Genomic DNA, 17,913 nt, shown 5'->3' on the forward strand with positions numbered 1-17,913 from the left:
CTCAAGATGCGCATCCTCTTGCTTCTTTCTGCCTCCGGTTTCCACGACTCCCCTCGTGAGTTCTGGGACTGCACGTGAGGGTGTGGTTGTGGTTAGAGAGGTGTGGTTGCTGGAGCTGGTGAGTGTCTCCAGCACAGCCCTGAGGGTTATAACGCAGTGACACAGAGGAGCGCAGGTGAACCCTAGGACCCCAGTGAGGTCTGGAGGAGGCTTCGAGTCAGCGTCCTGGTTTGGTTGCCCTGCAGTCAGAGAGGATGTCCCCAGGGGTCGGGGGACCAGAGCGCAGGTCAGAGGGGCCGCTCTGCCCCCCAGACGGGCCTCCCCTCAGGACATGGCACTAACCTGTAGTCACCCCTGAGGAAAATTTCTACTGAATGGTCTCCTTTTACTATGGCTGGATCTTTAAAACGTAATTCTCAACCAACATGGTTAATAATTTGATCCAGATGTTAAAGGAACATCAGAGGAATTCTTGGAATCACTTAGAAATTCTATTATGTAAATACATTTTTTTAACTTGCTATTTTTGAAAAAACTAGAGACTCACAGGAAATTGCAAAATTAGCCCCAGACCCCCTGCCTGTGTTGACATCGTCTACAACCGCAGGATGGTCTCAAAAGCAGGGCACTGACGTCAGTCACGTTCAGCACTGCGGCCGCTACACACTCTTGTGCACGCGGGCGTGTGTGTCTAGCTCTCCACGGTCTTGCCCCCAGGGTAGACCCCCTGTAACCACAGTCAGATCCAGCCCTTCACCCCCCAGGAGCACCCGCGAGCAGCCTGCATGTGCAGTTTGTCGACCAGCCAGCTGTCACCTGAACACTGGCAGAGACGATGGCCGTGAGCTCTGCTCTGTTGACAGTTCGTGTCCGCCTTGCCCTGTGGGCTGGGCCCCCTGGGTTCCCACGTTGACATGAAGCCTTCTCTCTCCCGGCAGGCGGACAGCCTACGCCTACAACCCCGAGCCCCAGATGTACGCCCCCAGCAGCGCCGCGTCCTACTTCGAGGCCCCGGGCGGCGCCCAGGTGACCGTGGCAGGCTCCTCCCCGCCCGGGGTCCCCTCCCACAGCATGGTGGGCATCACCGTGGATGTCGGGGGGAGCCCCATCGTCTCCAGCGCAGGAGCCTACCTCATCCACGGGGGGATGGACAGCACCAGGCACTCCCTGGCCCACACGTCCCGGTCGTCGCCGGCTACGGTATGTACAGCCGAGGCTCCCGGGGGCGGCAGGTTAGGCCCTGAATAGACTCCCAGCAGCAGCAGGGACGGTGAGTAGAAGGCGGCCTGAAGCGTGGGTCTCGGAGCCCCGCCAGCCTGAGACGGGCCGGCTCACCGACCCCTTTGACCCTCAGTCCCTCCCTCGGTCAAGACAGAAGGCAGATGGCCACGGTGGGCGGCTGTGAGCGAGGCATGTGGGATGGCGTCCCCCACGGGTGACCCGTCGTGACCCTCGCCAGCCTCTCAGAGATCAGTCCCTCCGCAGGAAAGCTGGGCTGAATGAAGCCAGGGCCCTACCCAATTGTTACCCCGAAACAGGGGCTCACCTGCTTTACGTTGTATCTGCTTTTAAAACTCCGTTTTCCATATTCACTCTTATTGTTTAAACTAGCGCAGAGTAAAACGGGCGTTTTTGGCATACAGACCTGTGAATTTTGACGCACATATGGACTCGTGTGCCTGTCCCCACCCCAGGACACAGAGTGGTTGCATCACCCAGAAGCTCCCTCGGGTACTGCTTGTCGGTCACGACCCCCTCTCGCCCACAACCCCTGGCAACCACTTGTCTGTTCTCCGTCACTGCAGTTTTGTTTCTTGGGGAATGTCATGTAAAGGGAGCCTTTGTGACTGGCTTCTGTCGCTCTGTGTGGGGCCCCAGAGATCCCGCCCAGCTGTCCCCGAGTCAGTGGCTCCTTCTTGCTCCTGAGAGGTGCCCCATTCCACCAGAGCTCGTTTATCCAGTTGCCAGCCAAGGGCCGCTCGGGCCCTTCCCAGCTTTCAGTGACTAAACAAAGCAGCTCAAAGGACTCCCGCATGCAGACATAGCTTTTCCTTTCTTTGTGGTCAATACTGACCAGTGGGGTTGCTCCTGCAGTTAAGTGTACATTTAACTTTGTCCAAAACCGCCAGTGCTTTCTGGGCGGTGGTACCGTTTCGCGCTCCTCCAGCCACGTGTGAGGCCCCCTTGCTCTGCCTCGCCGCAGGCACTTGGTGTTGTCAGCATCCCTCGTAGGCGCATGGTGGTGTCTCCCTGTGGTTGTAATCTGCATTTTCAGGGGGAAGGGTATAGCTCAAGTGGTAGAGCGTATGCTCAGCACCCAAGGGGTCCTGGGTTCAATCCCCGGCACCTCCTCCAAGGGGAAACCAATGAAGAAACCTAATTACCTCCCCCTCAGCAAACAAACAATACAAGCAAAGCGTGTGCTTTCATTTGTGCCACAGATCGGTCTCCTCCTTTAAGCAATCCTGACATGAGGAATTGCAATTTGCATTTTCGTAATCACCATGGGTTCCTTTAAGCAATCCTGACATGAGGAATTGCAATTTGCATTTTCGTAATCACCATGGGTGGCGAGCCTCCGTTCATGTTTTTTGCCTTTGTAGACAGTCCTTGGTGATGTGTCCGTTGAAGTCGTTTATTTTTTTAGCTGGGTTGTTTGTTTCCTTACTGTTGTGTTTTGAGAAGTGTTTGTATATTCTGGATACAAGGCCCAGGCTGGATATGTGATTTGCAAATATTACCTTGCAGTCTTTGGAGTGTATTTTCATTCTCTTGAAAGTGGCTTTTGATTCTTTGGCCATTGAATAAAGCTGTGCTTGTGTTCCAAAAAAAAAAAAAAAAACAAGTGTCTTTTACAGAGAGAAAATTTTTTTCCAATGATTTTGATCAAATGCGATTTGTCAGTTTTTCTTTTTTGAAAAGATCATACTTTTGATGTCATCCTATGAGCTCTTTGCGTATCCCCTGGTCATGAAGATTTTTCTCCTGTGTTTTCTTTGAAAAGTTTTATTGTTTTGCATTTTACATTGAGCTCTGCTTCATCCTGAGGTAACTTTTGTATAAGACTTCAAGTTTGTTGTGGCTTATGTTTACGCATATGAAACAACTGGTTGTTCCAGCATCATTTGTTAAAAAGACTGTACTTTCTCCATCGGATTGCTCTTGTGCCTTTGTCAAAAATCCATTGGCCTATTTGGGACCTTCTGTTCTGTTCTGTTCTGTCGATCTGTGCGCCTGGCCCTTTGCTAATACCACACTGTCTTAATCATGGCAGCTTTAGAGTCAGCCTCAAAATTGGGTGGAGCAATCCCTCTCACTTTATTCTTCTTCAGTGTTGTGTTGGCTGTTTCCATAAATTTAGAATTTTCTATAAAAATTTTAAATCAGTTATATTTACCCAAAAAATTCCTAGTGAGATTTTTGATTAAACAACATTAAAGCTGTGTATCAATTTGGGGAGAATTGACATCTTCACTATTTTGGGTCTTCCAATCCATGAACATGGTATGTTTTCTCCATTTATTTAGATCATCTTTGATTTCTTTCAACAGCTTTTGGTATTTGTTAGCATGCAGATCCTGTGCTTATTTTGTTAGATTTACACCTAAGTATTTCATGTTTTTGGAGCTACTGTAAATGGTATTGATTTTCAATTTCAGCTTCTGAGTGCTCATTGCTAGTGTGTGAAAATACAGTTGATTCCTGGCTCTTGACCTTGCCTCCTGCAACCTCGCTAAACTCACTTTTTAGCTCTAAGGGTTTTTTGGTCTGCAGATGGGAATGATTTTATTTCTTCTTTTCCAATCTGGATGATTTTTATTTCTTCTTGCCTTATTACGCTGGCGAGAACGTCCAGTATGATGTTCCACGGCAGTGGTGAAAGTGGACATCCCTTGTCTCGTTCTCAGTCTTGGGGGAAGAGCTTCAGTCTTTCACCCTTAAGTGTAGTGCTACCTGTAGGTTTTTCACAAATACCCTTTTTCAGGTTGGGGACGTTTCCTTCCATTCCTTAGTTTCTGAGAGTCTTTATCATAATTGGAAAATGAATTTTTCTCAAATGCCTTTTCAACATTGATATGATCATGTGTTTTTTCCTCCTTGGACTATTGATATGATGGGCTAGATGGATTGATTGTCAGTTGAGAAATAACTTCCTATTTCTGTGTGGGCTTAATCTGAAGCAGAAGGTGACATTCTAGCCTCATCCCTGCTCTTTTGGTCCTGATGTGTTTTGGGGTCACCCTGACATCAGAGGTTCCCGGACTCTTGCTGTCCTCTCTCTCTCTGAGTCCAGAGTGCTCCCCAGGACCCGGCTCTGAGGACAGGCATGGAGAGAAGTCACTTGTTCCCTAGAGCCGTGACTGTGGGCAGTGCCTGCACTCTATCCCGGGGGCACCAGCCTCACTCGGTGCCCCCAGGGCCTCAGCCCACCCTCAGAGAATTGGCTGGGGGACCTGAGTTTAGAACCACTGTCATCAGAAGTGTTCCTCACAGACAGCATTAACTTTCACAAGTGTGGTGGCTCCGCGTCAGCAAACTGCGTCAGCTTATACTAGTGAGTAACCTGGGGTCGCAGGTCACAGACCTACTGCCGTCACAGGTCACAGTGTCCACACCACCTCGTGGCAAACAAGTGTGCAGCTCCGACCCCGGGCCGCCCGGTTCCTGTGATCTGTCATCTGGGTTGCATTAGAAGAATCAAGGTTTAGAATCGATTGGAAATCTGTGACCAGGCTGTGTTTTCTCAAACACACACCCCTCACACCCTGTGAAGGTCCTGGAGGGGGACCACCTCAGATGAGCACCTGCCTCCGGACTCCACCTGCTCTGTTGTGATGTTTTGGCTTTTGGTGTGGGGCCACCTCACAAGGATCCGCGGAGATCCCAGGCACTTTCCAGGAGCCAAGAACGGGGCAGCCCTGAGGTTGCAACAGCAATAAATGACGACTCCTGGAGCTGGCGTTCCACGGCTACCAATTTTATTATGTCAGAGTTGTGTTTCGAGGGATTTCAAGTTAATCCCGAAAATGGAGCACAAAGACCAGAGCAAATCGGCACCAGCAGCCCCACTGAGTTTGGGTGACACATTTTCTTGAGTCTTATTTCTGGTTAAAGTTTCACTGGTGTTTTAAATCTTAGAATTGAATTGCCCAATTGGTAAGTTTTGGATAACTTTCCCTGTTGTGCTTTTTTTTTTTTTTTTTGATCACGTGGAGCAGAGATGCCCAGCTGAGAGATCCGCCCTTTGGGTCGTGTCAGGGGGAGGCTGGGGGGGCCCCTGGGGCTTTGAGAAGAGCTGCCCCCCACCCCATGCAAACAGGCAGCCCCCATGGGCCACATAATGGGGGCTGATGAAGGCAAATCACCTATCCAGCTTTTAGGATGAGAGGACATGCCGTCAGGGTCTGAGCAGGGCTCCCGGACCTGGCCTGGTGAAGGGTGGCTGGCCTGGTGAACTTCGCATTTCCTGGAGGTCGAGAAGCGCCAGCACACAGGCAGCCGTGGCCTTGGGTGCTCTGATCACACTGAGGTCGGGGTGTCTGCCCTGGGGACCCCACTCAGGTGGGCCGGACACCTGGTCTGTGAGCACCTGCTGCACCGAAGCCAGAAGGGCCAGCGCTTCACCTCGGAGGACGGCGGCAAATCAGTTCCGTCCTTTTCTGGCCATGGTCAGCGACAGGAAGAACTCCTGTAAGCTCGTGGCATCTGATGTGATTTCCAGACACGCCTAAGACAGCACCAGCCGTTCCGTCCACCCCCACGTGGGGATGGAGTCCCAGCATCCCATGCGCCAAGTGAATGTGTCTGTAAAGGACCTGCTCCCGTCTGTGCCGAGTCAGGGCTGGTGGAGCCTCCGCATCGTCCACGGCTCCCTGCGTGTGGCCTGGTTTCCCTCTCGTGTCCCTCTATCCTTGCAGTCACCCTCCCTGGCAGCCCTCTGGGCTGGTGCACCATCCACGCAGCACCACAACTCACTGTGGCTTGTCCACTGCCCCACAGCTCTTCTCTGTAGCCGGCATCTTCTGTGCAGACTCAGGACATCCTGCTGGGACCACACGCTCACATGCATAACGTGCATTCCCTAGAAGCTTCCGCAGCCTCTGCACATCAGAGCTTTTGTCCAGCTGCCAGAGCAGAAGTTTTGCCGGCAAACGCACAATGTTTGATAAAGGAATTTTGCCACTAGTGCATCTGCTTTTTTCTCTAAAATATTCAGCATCACTTTTTTGTTAACTGAATAGACTTTTCTTAAGAGCAGTTTTAGGTATGTGGAAAAATCGAGCGGAAAGTATAGAGAATCTCCATGACCCCCACCCCACCCGCACACAGTTTTCCTTGTTATTAACATGTCGCATAAGTTTGGTGCATTTGGTACAGTCAGTGAGCCAACACTGGCTCATTAGCATGATTAACCAAAGCCCCTGGTTTACAATAGGATTCACCCTTTGCGTTGTACACTCTGCAGGTTTTGACACACATTTAATGACATCATCACTTTTGAATCTGGTTTTACAAGTTGGGAGCAGTGCCTGTGTTGACTGAGAAGCACCCCTTTGAAGGACCTGTCCGAAGTTCCGTCTCTGTTCTGCTGTAAGTGACAAAACTAAAGAATGACGTACCGGAATGCCCTCTTGTGCTTACACTGCAAAGTGTCAGTTAACTTACCAGAGAAGTCATTGCTCCTGTGTACGTGACACAGACCCACAGAACATGTCAAGGGCTACGGCGGACAAACGGGCCACTCCCCTAATAAACCCTCTTCCTCGGCTCCTCTGCCCGGTCCTCGTCTCCCTGATATTTTCCTTCCTGGCTGTGTATGCAGATGATCAGTGTGCAACCACGGATTGGATCCCAGTCCACAAGCAGGACGTTCCTCCAGTGATTCGACTGGTTAACAGTGGGGGGTTAATTTCCAGGTCACGTAAGATGCTGACGTTTGGAGAGGCCACCTGACTGGCAGTGGGAATGCTCTGCGTTATTTTTAACAACAGCTTTGTTGTTAGTCTGGATATTTCCAAACTAAAAGTTAAAAATATTTTTAAGTTAACGAATTAAGAAGTAGAACTCTATTTTTTTAAAGTTCTTGGAACTACAAGAAGAACTAAACATATTTGCTAGCTGTTAAAAATGATTACCACCCACCCCCTCAAAAAAATTACTTCTATGAGGTAGAAAGAAAAGAGGAAAACGGGTTTTTTTTTAATACCTTTTTTCCTATTTAAATTTTAACCACATGTATGCATTACCTTCTACATTTTTTATTGAGGCAAAATTCATATAACATGAAATTAACCATTTTAAAGCATGTAATTCAGTAGCATTTAGTACATTCAGTGCAGCAATCCCTCCTCTAGTGAAAAAATTCAAAAAATCAGTTGAGCAGTAAAGTATAATCTATATGGTGTAATTCCGTGAGTGATGTACGTTTGCTCAGTAAATCTCTGGGGGCAGAGGCAGCAGACTGCAGTCCTCCAGCCAGATCCTGTCAGCTGCCTGGTTTTGTAAATAAAGTTTTATTGGCACGCAGCCACGCCCACCCACTCGTACACCAGCTGTGGCTGCTTTCCAACTACAGGGGCCGAGCTGAGCAGCTGTAACAGAGAGCGCCTGGCCCACAAAGCCCAAAATATTTACTCTTGGGCCCTTTACAGAAAAGTTTGCCAACTCCTGATCTAGAAGAACTGGCTCAGAAAGAGCCCCACGAAAGATTAAGTGATAAACACAAGGAGCGGAACTGAATGTGTCATACAGCCCCAACCGAGGAGAAACCGTTAAAGCAAGCGTGGATGTGACCCGGGACCCAGCTGCTGGGGACAAGGGCAAGAGCAGGAGCCCAGGAGAGGCTGAGGCAGGGCTGTGATGGGGTGGGGCAAGCGAGGTGCCCAGGATGCCAGATTTCCAGAGTTGCTCCCCTCCGGGCTGATCCTGCCATGACACGACCTGGAGAATGAGCACCTCCTTCAGTTTGATGCCCGGGCGCCTTGAGGGCCCCACCCCAGTCCTGGCCCTGGACAGAGACTTGGATGTCTCTGGGCTACTCAGGTTTTGGTGTGGCCAGCACATATGATATTACTACGTGATGTTTAAATGTTTCATTAGCTAAATTAAAATGGGCCAACAGATTGAAAATGCCCCCCTCCCCCTCCCCAGCAGTGAGCCCTGTGGTCCTACCCATCTTCCGACCAGCCCTTCCCTTAACTGCAGCATTTCCTTTCTCCAGGCGGGACTGTGTGATTGTACTTCCCTAACCTCCGAACTCCCAGCCTGCTGCTCTTGTTCTTTTAAAATACTCTCTATTTTCTTTAAAGATCCAAAAGCGTTGTTCATAAACCATGTAAACTTTTATTTCCTCCTTCTCTGGTCACATAAACCAGCTCTGTTTTAGGGCATAAGGTTAACTCCAGCAGGTTCTCCATCCTTGTCCTTGCTTCTCCCTGCGTGTTCAGAAGCATCATCCCCCGTCCCCTTCCCGTGTCTAGCCCAGGAGGCGGGGTCGGGACACTGAAAAGGGCAGACCAGCCTGGAGCTGCTGGCCCTCTGCGGGGGTGACCTTGGTCTGGCAGGTCATTTTAGGAGGTTATTATGTTATAAATGGAGTGGCCATTTGGGCAGCTGCTAATGAACTCAGAGGAGAAGTCAGCTCACCTCCCTTAGGAGACACGGTCTAGCCCTTATGGATCAGATTATGCCGGGATTGTACAGGAAAGGAAAGGAATTGTTTAAGTTCCTTTAAAAAAATTTTTAAATAGTGGACTGAATTTAATATACTTGGGAGTGATTTAAACTTGTCGGCGCCCCGCTGGCACCGCGAGTTCCTGAGACAGTGCCTTCCGTCGTGAGTGTTTATTAAGCGTTTTCTCGCCTGCCGACCGAGCCGTAAGCCCATGTGTCCTTCCGCCAGGCGTTCTGTCACTAATCCACGCGGGCGAGACCAGCGTAACTAAGCAGCCAACAAGGAGGAATGTGGGCTGCACCGCACCCAGTCGGAAATAAAGATTAAGCTCCTGCTAAGTCAAGAAATAGAGGCCCAAGGGTGTGCAACCAAGATGGAAGGAGTCTCCCAGAAGTTCAGAAAACAGAAGTGATTTTAGGGAAAGCTGCCTGGCCCTGGGGTGGGGAGGGGCCACTGCTGCGTCTCCTTGGCTAGTCCTTACTGTTTGACATGTGGGCCTGTGCAGGTAGCACTTCAGTAATTTTTAAATAACAAAAAAGTAAACTCCAGTCAAGTATAAAATTAGTTTCCATTTTAAGCATATTTAAAGATTAAACACGAACTTTTCCAGGCACCGAGAGGACCGATCAAGGCCTTTGTGCTTGCACACTAGGAATAGCTTGGTCAGGTCTGTAAGGAAGCCTCCCACTCAAGCTGCCCGTCTTCAAGTTCAAGAGCTGACAAGTCTTTTCCCAGGATGCTGGACCGCAGCGCTGGGAGGCGGCGGCGCAGCGCCCTCTGCTGGATGCGCTGCGCCTTCGGGCCTGGCTCCTGGGCATCAATCTTCGATGTTTTCCTGACCCTCACCGCCTTCAGAAGTTTACCCGACGCTTTCATTTTAAAACACGGTGAACACCTTGGGACGTTCTGCTGTGCTTTAAGTTAATTTAGCGTATCAGCAGGCTTGTTCAGACACTATTTAACAGCTGTGGTTTTTGAGGATGCTCCTATACAGCTAATGTTCATTTCTGTTCTTTTCCACCATACTCACAACGCCATGCTTTTTTAGCAGTCAGTCTTACATGTCTGGCAAACTTCTGGGTGTCCTCAGGACCCTCTCAGGAGCTCCACGAGGTCAAAACTGGTTTCATAATAGTACCAACTCATCAGTTACCCTTTTCCCTGTGTTGACGTTTGCCCCAATGATGCAAAATCAGCACGACTGACACAGCTGGGCACACACCAAGGCAGACGCGTCCGAGTCTCCAGATGCCCCTGTACCCTCCGCGGCATGCACGCACAGCAGAGAGAAAGAGAAGAAAAGAAAGGAGAAATGCCAAGTATCAGTTTCACTCAAGAATATCCCTGACGAAGCAGTAAAAATGATTAATATTTTTTAAACTTCAACCCTCGAGAACACGGCTTTTTAATATTCTGTGTGGTGGAAGGTTCTGCTGCTGTCTGCCAAGGTGTGATGACTGTCGCAAGGAAAAGCCCAAGTGCAGGTGAGTTGTGAGCAGAATGAGCCACTTTTTTTTTCATGAAACGCTGCTTTTCCTTGAAAGGATGATAGACAAATTATGACTATTCAGACTCAGAGATTTGGCAGATATTTTCCCAAAAATGAATGTCTGTGAGCCTGACGTACCCAGGAAAACAGGTTTTATTGCCAATGCATTCTCAAACCCAAAAAGAAATAGAATTTTGGAAAGCTGGTATCTTTCTGAAGAGATTGGCACTGATATTAACAAATGTGATTTTTTTCAATACCATATGATGAGATGTCAGCATTTGCAAGATCTGCAAACTCTGAGCCAATAGTTTCCAAGTGACCAGGGCGTGGTGTTACAGAACCATGCATGTGGGTAAGAGATTCATTCAAATTACAAGAGAGACTAAAGGGGTTTTAAACCAGTTATATAGTTTTTCTTGAGGTAAAATCCGCTTAACATAAAATTCACCATTTTAATCATTTGAGAGGGTACAATCAATAGCTTTTGGTACATTCACCGTGTTGTATAACCATCAGCCTATCTAGTTCCAGAACATTCTCATCACCCTGAAAGGAAACCCTCTAGCAGTTGGTAGTCACCCCCAAATCCCCACCTCTTCTGGACCCGGGCAACTAATCTGCTGTCTCTATGAATTCACCTGTTCTGGATGTTTCACGTAAATGGAATCGCACAGCACGTGGCCTTCTGTGTCTGATTTCTTTCACTGAGCGTCGTGTTTTCAGAGCTCATCCATATTCTAACGTGTATCAGTCCTTCATTCTTTTTTGTGGCTGAATAATATTCCATTGTTTGTATGGACCACGTCTGGTTTATCCACTCATCTGTGATTGACATTTGTGTGTTTCTGGTTTTTTTCCATTATGAATAATGCTGCTGTGAACAAGTTTTTGTTGGAACAGCTGTTTTCAGTTGTCTTGGGTATCGTGGAATTGCTGGGTCATGTGGTTTGGCTGAGTTTTGTGTTTAAGTTTTTGAGAAGCTGCCAAACCATTGACCACGGTGGCCGCACCATTTTGCATTCCCACCGGGAATGGACCAGGGTTCCAGTTTCTCCACGTCTTCACCAACACTTATTTTTCTTTCTTCTTTTAATTGCCGCTAGTGGGTGTGAAGTGGTGTCTCACCGTGGCTTTAGTTCGTATTTCCCTAATGGCTAATGCTTTTATTTAAGCATCTTTTTACGTGCTTATCGGAGACATGTCTGTTCTAGACCTTTGCCCACATTTTAATTGGGTCATTTTGTGGTTGAGTTGTGAGAGTCCTTTACAATATTCTGGGTGTAAGACCCTTATCAGCAATATGATCTGCAAATATGTTCTTCCATTCTGTGGTTTGTCTGCTCACTTTCTTGATAGTGTCCTTGGATGTACAGAAGTTTTTGATTTTGCTGAAGTCCAGTTTATCTCGTTAGAAAGTTTTTATTTTTTGTTTTGTTTTCTGTGCTTTTGGTGTCACGTCTAAGAATCCATTGCCAAATCCAAGGTCATGGAGATAACCTTACTTTACATGATTACCTCATGTTTACTCTATGGGTTTTATAGTTTTGGTTCTTACCTTTAGTTCTTTGATCCCTTTTGATTGTTTTGTCTTTGGTGGGGGATAATTAGGTTTTATTTATTTTTTGATGGAGGTACTGAGGCTTGAACCTAGGACTTCATGCATGCTAAGCACGTGCTCTACCACTGAGCTATACCCTCCCCCCACCTTTGATCCCTTTTGAGCTGACTTTTGTAAAGGCCGTGAGGTGAGCGTCCAGCTTCATTCTTTCACACGTGGCTGTCCACTTCTCCCAGCGCCGTTTGTTGAAAAGAGTATTCTTTCTCTATTGAATGGTCTTCACACCCTTGTTGAAAATCAATTGAAAACAAAGAAAAAAGAAAAAGGAAATCAATCGACCCCAGATGTATGGGTTTATTTCTGGACTCTCAGTTCTGCCTCCCTGAGCTGTCTGTCTGTCCTACCCCGACGCTGCACTGTTTTGGTTACTGTAACTTTGTAATAAGTTTTGAAATGGGGACTTGCGAATCTTCCAACTTTGCGCTTCTTTTTCAAGGTTGTTTGGGTTATTTGGGGTCCCTTGCAACGCCATATCGATTTTAAGATCAACTTCCCCATTTTGAAAAGGCAGCTGGAAGCTTGACAGAATTGTAGTTGCAGTTGTGTTGAGTCTGTAGACCAGTTAGGAGAGCGTGGCCATCTTAACACTACGTCCTCCCGTCTGTGAACAGAGGGCGTCTTTCTGTTTGTTTAGGCCTTTAATTTCTTTCAACAATGCTTTATCGTTTTTCTCAGCATACAAGCATTTCACCCCCTTGGTTAACTTTATTCCTAGATATTTTATTCTCTTTGATACTACTGTGAACAGGGTTGTTTTCATACTTGCATTTTCATATTGTTCCTCACTTAGAAATAAAATTGATTTCCGTCTGTGGATCTTGTCTCCTGCCACTCTGGTGCTGACAGTTTATTAGTGGATTCTACAGGATTTCCTATATTTAAAATCACGTTGGGGAGGGTACACCTCAGTGGTAGAGCAGCTGCTCAGCATGCACAAGGTCCTGGGTTCAATCCCCAGTGCCTCCGTTTAAAAAAAAAAAAAAGGTCATGTTATCCGAAAATAGAGGTGGTTTTATTTCTTCCTTTCCCATTTGGATCCCTTTTATGTCTTACTGCGGCCCGGCGCCCCGGCTGGAACTTCCAGTGCAATGCTGGATAGCAGTGGGGAGAGTGGCCGTTCGCAGCAGTGGTCAGGGGAGGTGATGGGCAAAGCAGGATCCCCCTCACTCCTGAACTTGACTCTGGGGAAGCGGTCCAGCCGCGCTTTCTGAACGCGTCCAGCCTGCTTCTGCGCACGTGTCTCTGAGGTCTTCATGTCCGCTGGCTGTTGAGGTGATTCCCCCAGCAGAAGGAGGCATTTTCCATGGCAAGTCAGGGCCAGATGTGGTGGGAGCCGCGCCTGGCTGATGTCTCTTCCTTTGTATATGCCTGCCGCAGCAGCTCACCTCCTGGCCTCTGCGAGGTCCGGGACTCGTGTCAGAAGCCCTCGCAGCTTCATAAACATTCGGGAGTTTATGTCTGTGATCGTCCAGTGGTCCCGGGGCTGCGCCTCCTGATGGCAGGGCTGGGGTCCTGGCCTATGGGTAATCCCCAAAGCCTCCAGCTGGGAGACCCTGGGCTTTGCGACAGGTCGGGCTGGCAGGGAGGTCAGTGCCACCAACTGTCCTCGGAGCTTGTGATCATCCATCTTCCCAGCACAGATCAAGGCAGGGCACAGCGGGCGGTCATTACGCTGGCTTTGCTCACACCTGAACTTAAGCAAGGCTGAGTATTCGCGTTAAAGCTCAGCTGCCAGGGGTGACGGTGTGGCTCCACCCACTGCTGGTGCCCGACGGGCTCCTGGCTCCTCCCCACGCGGCGAAGTAACGCTCCTGCCGAGGCTCTAACCGCCCCCACCCGCCACCCTGCCTGCGTCCAGCCTGGTTTCCACCCTGGTTTCCACCCTGTAGGCATGCGATTCTTTATTTGGATATTAATAAAAAAAAAATCTTGGCTGATGCTAACCATCTGATTTCCCTTTTTTTTTTTTTTCTTTCCGTTTTGTTTTGTTTCTGCGCACATTTTCTTTAGCTTGAAATGGCGATTGAAAACCTCCAAAAAAGTGAAGGGGTCACATCACACAAAAGCGGTTTACTCAACAGCCATGTAAGTGTGTGTCGACCTGCTGGTCTGCCCTGCCCTGCTTGCACCTTCAAAGGCATTTTAAAGACAAACAGAAAGCAAGAGACGACACCTTTAAAGTGCCCACAAGGGGAGGGGGGAGATCAACCTAGAATTCTAGCAAAAATATCCTTCCACAATGAAGGGAGATGGCTAGGGGACCGCAGTGCTTGGCGTCCAGAACCTCCTGCCCACTGATGAAAAGCATTATAAATAGATTTGTGCTCAAACAAGCAGCAACCAAACACTGACACAGGGTTGGGGAGGCCACAAAGATTCTTAGTTAATTTCCTGCTGTCAGCTCTTTGGGGTAAAAAAGATGGTAATCTGAGAAAAGTGCAAAGCAACTAATCCCTCTGAATTTAGCTGCGTAAAATGTTTCTCCGATGGGGAAGCCGTGATCAATCGGAGGCCCCAGGCCGGGCAGGGATCCTGCCTCCAGGTGGGCCACCTTGTGGGGCAGGAGGGGCCTGGAGGAGGTGAGGCTCAGAGGCTCCGCCTCCAGGGCAGACGGGAAGGGAGAACAGGGGTCTCTGCACTGCCTGCCCTCTGCCCTTCACGCCTCCAGATGCTCTCAGGCCGGCTTTCCACATAACTGAAATTGGCCCGGCATCTTGAACTCAGGGAGTGCTTCTGACAGCACTGAGGCGGGGACTGGACACTCTCTTGTGAGTTGAAACATTAAGAAGAAGCCCCCTTTAGCCGAACACGACCCCAACTGCGACCCCATCAAGGCTTTCATTCAGACGGACGTTCAAAATGAGGTTCTGGCCGAAAGGCAGTGATTTGAGGGGACAGAAGCCCTGCCAGGGAATTCTGGGCTGTGGGGTTGGCACAGGCATGGCCGGCAGCTCCAGCCCACGGCTGAGCCTCTGAGGGCTGGTCCCCTGGGGGAGAGCAGGCAGGGCAGGTCGTGTCCCCTCTGGTCCATCCTGGCCAGGCCATGTCACCCTGTGGGCAGGGCTGGGGACGGGAAACTGTAGCCTTAGACTCAGAGCCCAGGGTGTAGAAAGCCTGCAGGACGGCGGTGCCTGCTCTGGGGACCAGGGTTCAGCTCTGAGCTGCAGCCCGTGGGGCCAGGCGCTGGGGCAGCCCCAGGGGAGGGGAAAGTGGGTGGAGGAAGGCAGGGTGGGGCGCCAGCCCCAGGCAGGCAGCCGGCCTGGGGCAGTTTAAAATGTCTGTGGGAAACGCTTGGACTGCTGCCTCCACTGCAGGGGTGCCGCTGGCTTTCTAACACTTCTCCTCTGGACGGCAGACTTGCCTTGGCTGCTTCCCAACAACGGCTGGCGTTCCTGAGCAGGAAGAACCCCCATGTCTGTTCTCTCCCTGGCAGGGTGGCGTTGAGTTGCTTTTCTTCCACTGGGACCTGGGAGAAGTGGGATCTGAGGCTGGGGACTTGGAGTCAGAGAGGACAGAAGTAAGATCTGTGTAAGGACTCGACCCTACTCACCAGCGCAAAACCCGCCTGGAGTCTGTCTTGGCACGTGTGACAGGGGTGGCCTGGCTACAGGCGATGGTGTGTCCTGCAGACCCCTTCATGGTCCTGGCCAGCCAAGATCTCTAGGACCGGTGTCACCAGCTGTGGCCCCGGCTCCTCTGCCAGCCCAGCCCGGGAGGTTGGCCAGTGCCTTCCAGACCCAGCTGACGTCCTGGTAACCCCAAGCTCCCCAGGCTGCCCTCGGGGCTCGGACCTGGAGGTCTGTGTGTTTAAAGGACCTTCCAGCCTATTGTGGAAGCCCCCCGCTCCCCGTAGGAGGAGGTGGTCCTCAAGCTGTCTCTAAAACAGGGGGAGAGTGCAACTGGGTGGCAGAAATAACTGTTTTAGAGGCAAAGGAGCTCATGCTGGGGATGGAGACACTGTCGCCCACCAGCATCCCTGCTCGCGGGCCAGGCCCCCCGCCAGGGCTGCCCCTCTGCTGTCCCCCAGATCCCATCTGGAGAGGCCCTATCATGGTTTGTGGGAGGTGGCCTCTGCCTCCTAAATAAACTATCATTTCCAACCCCTGGGAGAAGGGCCTGCTTTAAATGAATTGTATTCAGGTTATACGACTTTTTTTAAAATCAGGAAATACCAGCAGTCAAAGATCACTTAGCCTTCAGGTAGGGGTGTGAGGACAAAGCCATGCCCCGCAGACGGGTGGGGCTTGGCCAGAGCTGGCAGCTTACAAGTTGCTCCAAATTCTTGTGGCAGTGTGCTGTTTCTTGGAGTCTCCCCGACCCCTTACCGCCTCGCTGACCCCGCCTGGGCTTCTGAACCTTGTGGGCCTCTCCCGTCAAATCCCTCCTGGGTGTCCACCGGCTGGCCTGGAGGGGCTGCTGAACACGCATGTCCAGGGCGGAGCCCCGACACCCCCCTGCCAAGAACCCCTGGGCCTCCCACCATCTTCCCAGCTCAGCCAGGGCAGCGCCGTCCTTCTGGGAGCTCACCCTTGCCTCCCCTCCTCCTCCCACAGCCCCCCGCCAAATGCTCCTTGACCTCACTTTCAGAACCATCCAGAGTCAGACCACTTCTCTCACCTCAGCACAGCCACAGCCTCCCTGCCCTGGCCCCGCCCTGTCGCTCCTGTGCGTCGTTGTGGCCACCGCCTAGCCAGCCCTCGTCCAGCAGAGTGGTCCTACTAAGACCCAAGTCAGGCCCCGCCCCTCCCCTGCCCTCAGCCCTCCAGGGCTCCCACCTCCCTGGGGGTAAAAGCCCACGTCCTCCCCGCGGCCCACAGAGCCCTGCATGACCTGCCCCGTCCCCTCCCTGCCCTCCCCTCCTCCCTCTCTCCCCCTCGCTCACTCTGCTCCAGCCTCACGTCTCCTCACTGTTCCTCGGACATACCAGGCCCATGCCTACCCCAGGGCCTTTGCAGGTGCCTGAAACACCTCCCTCAAGCTCCCTCCCTCAGCTCCTTCACACCTTTGCTCATCCTGTCACTTTCTCCGTGGGCCCCGCCCCCGCCCCCTCAGGACACTGCATCCCCCCCAGCCCCCTCCCACCCTCGCTGCAGCTCCCAGCCCCCTCTCCTGGGTTTTCCTCTAACACTCAGCACCAGCTCTCATTCCGTGCACTTCACTTATTTACCGTGGGTGTCCCCCCACCACGAGAATGGACATTTCTGTATGGCAGGGGGCTTCTGTCTGTTTCGTTCACAGTTGTCTCTCCAGCGCCCAGAGCAGGCGGTGGATAGATGGAAACGGCAGGTTCAAAGCTGGATTATGGGGGCAGAGTAACGTAGAAGCGCAGAAGGGCTGGCGCTGCTCGGATGATACTGCGCCAGCCAATCAGGGGCCAGGGTCAGGCACGTTTGCCCCAAACAGTGGAAGCAAATATCCTGAGAGATGAAGGGGCTGGGCAGGTGGGCGAGTCTGGTCCTCAAGACCCTGCCTCCCGTTTGTAGGTTAGAGGGACAAGTGTCCACCGGCCCTGTGCCACCAGGGATGTTGGGGTTTGCTTTTTTTCCCCTTAAAAGGAGGGATTTGATCGTTTTCATTGAGAAGAATGCAGTCCTGACAGATCACCAATGTGGATAAATACGTGCTTTTTACTGGAAAAAGTTCTGTTTATTCGTGTTTGTGTGGACATAGAATTGGTGCAAATATCAGCAGACAGAAGTTGCTGCAGTGTCACTCAGAGTCCGCCCTCCCCTGTGCTGCGTGGAGGGCCTGGGGCCCGAGGTCGGGGCGCCGCGGGCAAGGCGGGCGCTGTGCGGTGGGGGGACTGGGCCTCTGGAGTCCGGCATCCCTGACGCGGACGCTCAGCCAGGCGCCGGCCCCCGGAAGTGCACGGTGTGCGGCGCAGACCCCGCTGTGGCTCGCTCGGCCTGCTGGCAAGGCCCCAACCTTCCTGGAGCCCATAAACCTTCGTCCAGCTCCAGTCTGTCTCCCTTCCGGGTAACCTCTCGATGCCAGAGAGGGAGGAAGTGAACCAGTTATTCCTTTGGAGGCTGCTGGCGGCGTCAGCTCTCACTTAGGAGGAAGCCAGCCACCCATCCTTAGTGTCAGTGTCCGCGCCATCACCCGACAGGCCTGCTTTTCATTTCAGTC

The 17,913-nt window shown here is 51.1% G+C and overlaps 1 protein-coding gene across 8 annotated transcripts in view; it reads left to right on the forward strand.

Moving 5' to 3' along the window:
* Positions 1–17,913, forward strand: part of RFX2 (regulatory factor X2) — an 86,475-nt gene that overhangs the window by 51,657 nt on the left and 16,905 nt on the right. For 3 of the 8 annotated variants that reach the window (XM_074350973.1, XM_074350976.1, XM_074350980.1), the window contains 3 exons: positions 939–1,200; positions 1,612–1,731; positions 13,795–13,869. In XM_074350973.1, coding sequence (XP_074207074.1) covers positions 939–1,200; positions 1,612–1,731; positions 13,795–13,869 — 457 coding nt within the window. Of the gene's footprint in view, positions 1–938; positions 1,201–1,611; positions 1,732–13,794; positions 13,870–17,913 lie in introns of those variants that run through there. The other 5 variants (XM_074350975.1, XM_074350978.1, XM_074350977.1 and 2 more) reach the window with 3 other exon arrangements.

Source organism: Camelus bactrianus, chromosome 22, assembly GCF_048773025.1.
Source record: "Camelus bactrianus isolate YW-2024 breed Bactrian camel chromosome 22, ASM4877302v1, whole genome shotgun sequence".
Lineage (NCBI taxonomy): Eukaryota > Metazoa > Chordata > Mammalia > Artiodactyla > Camelidae > Camelus > Camelus bactrianus.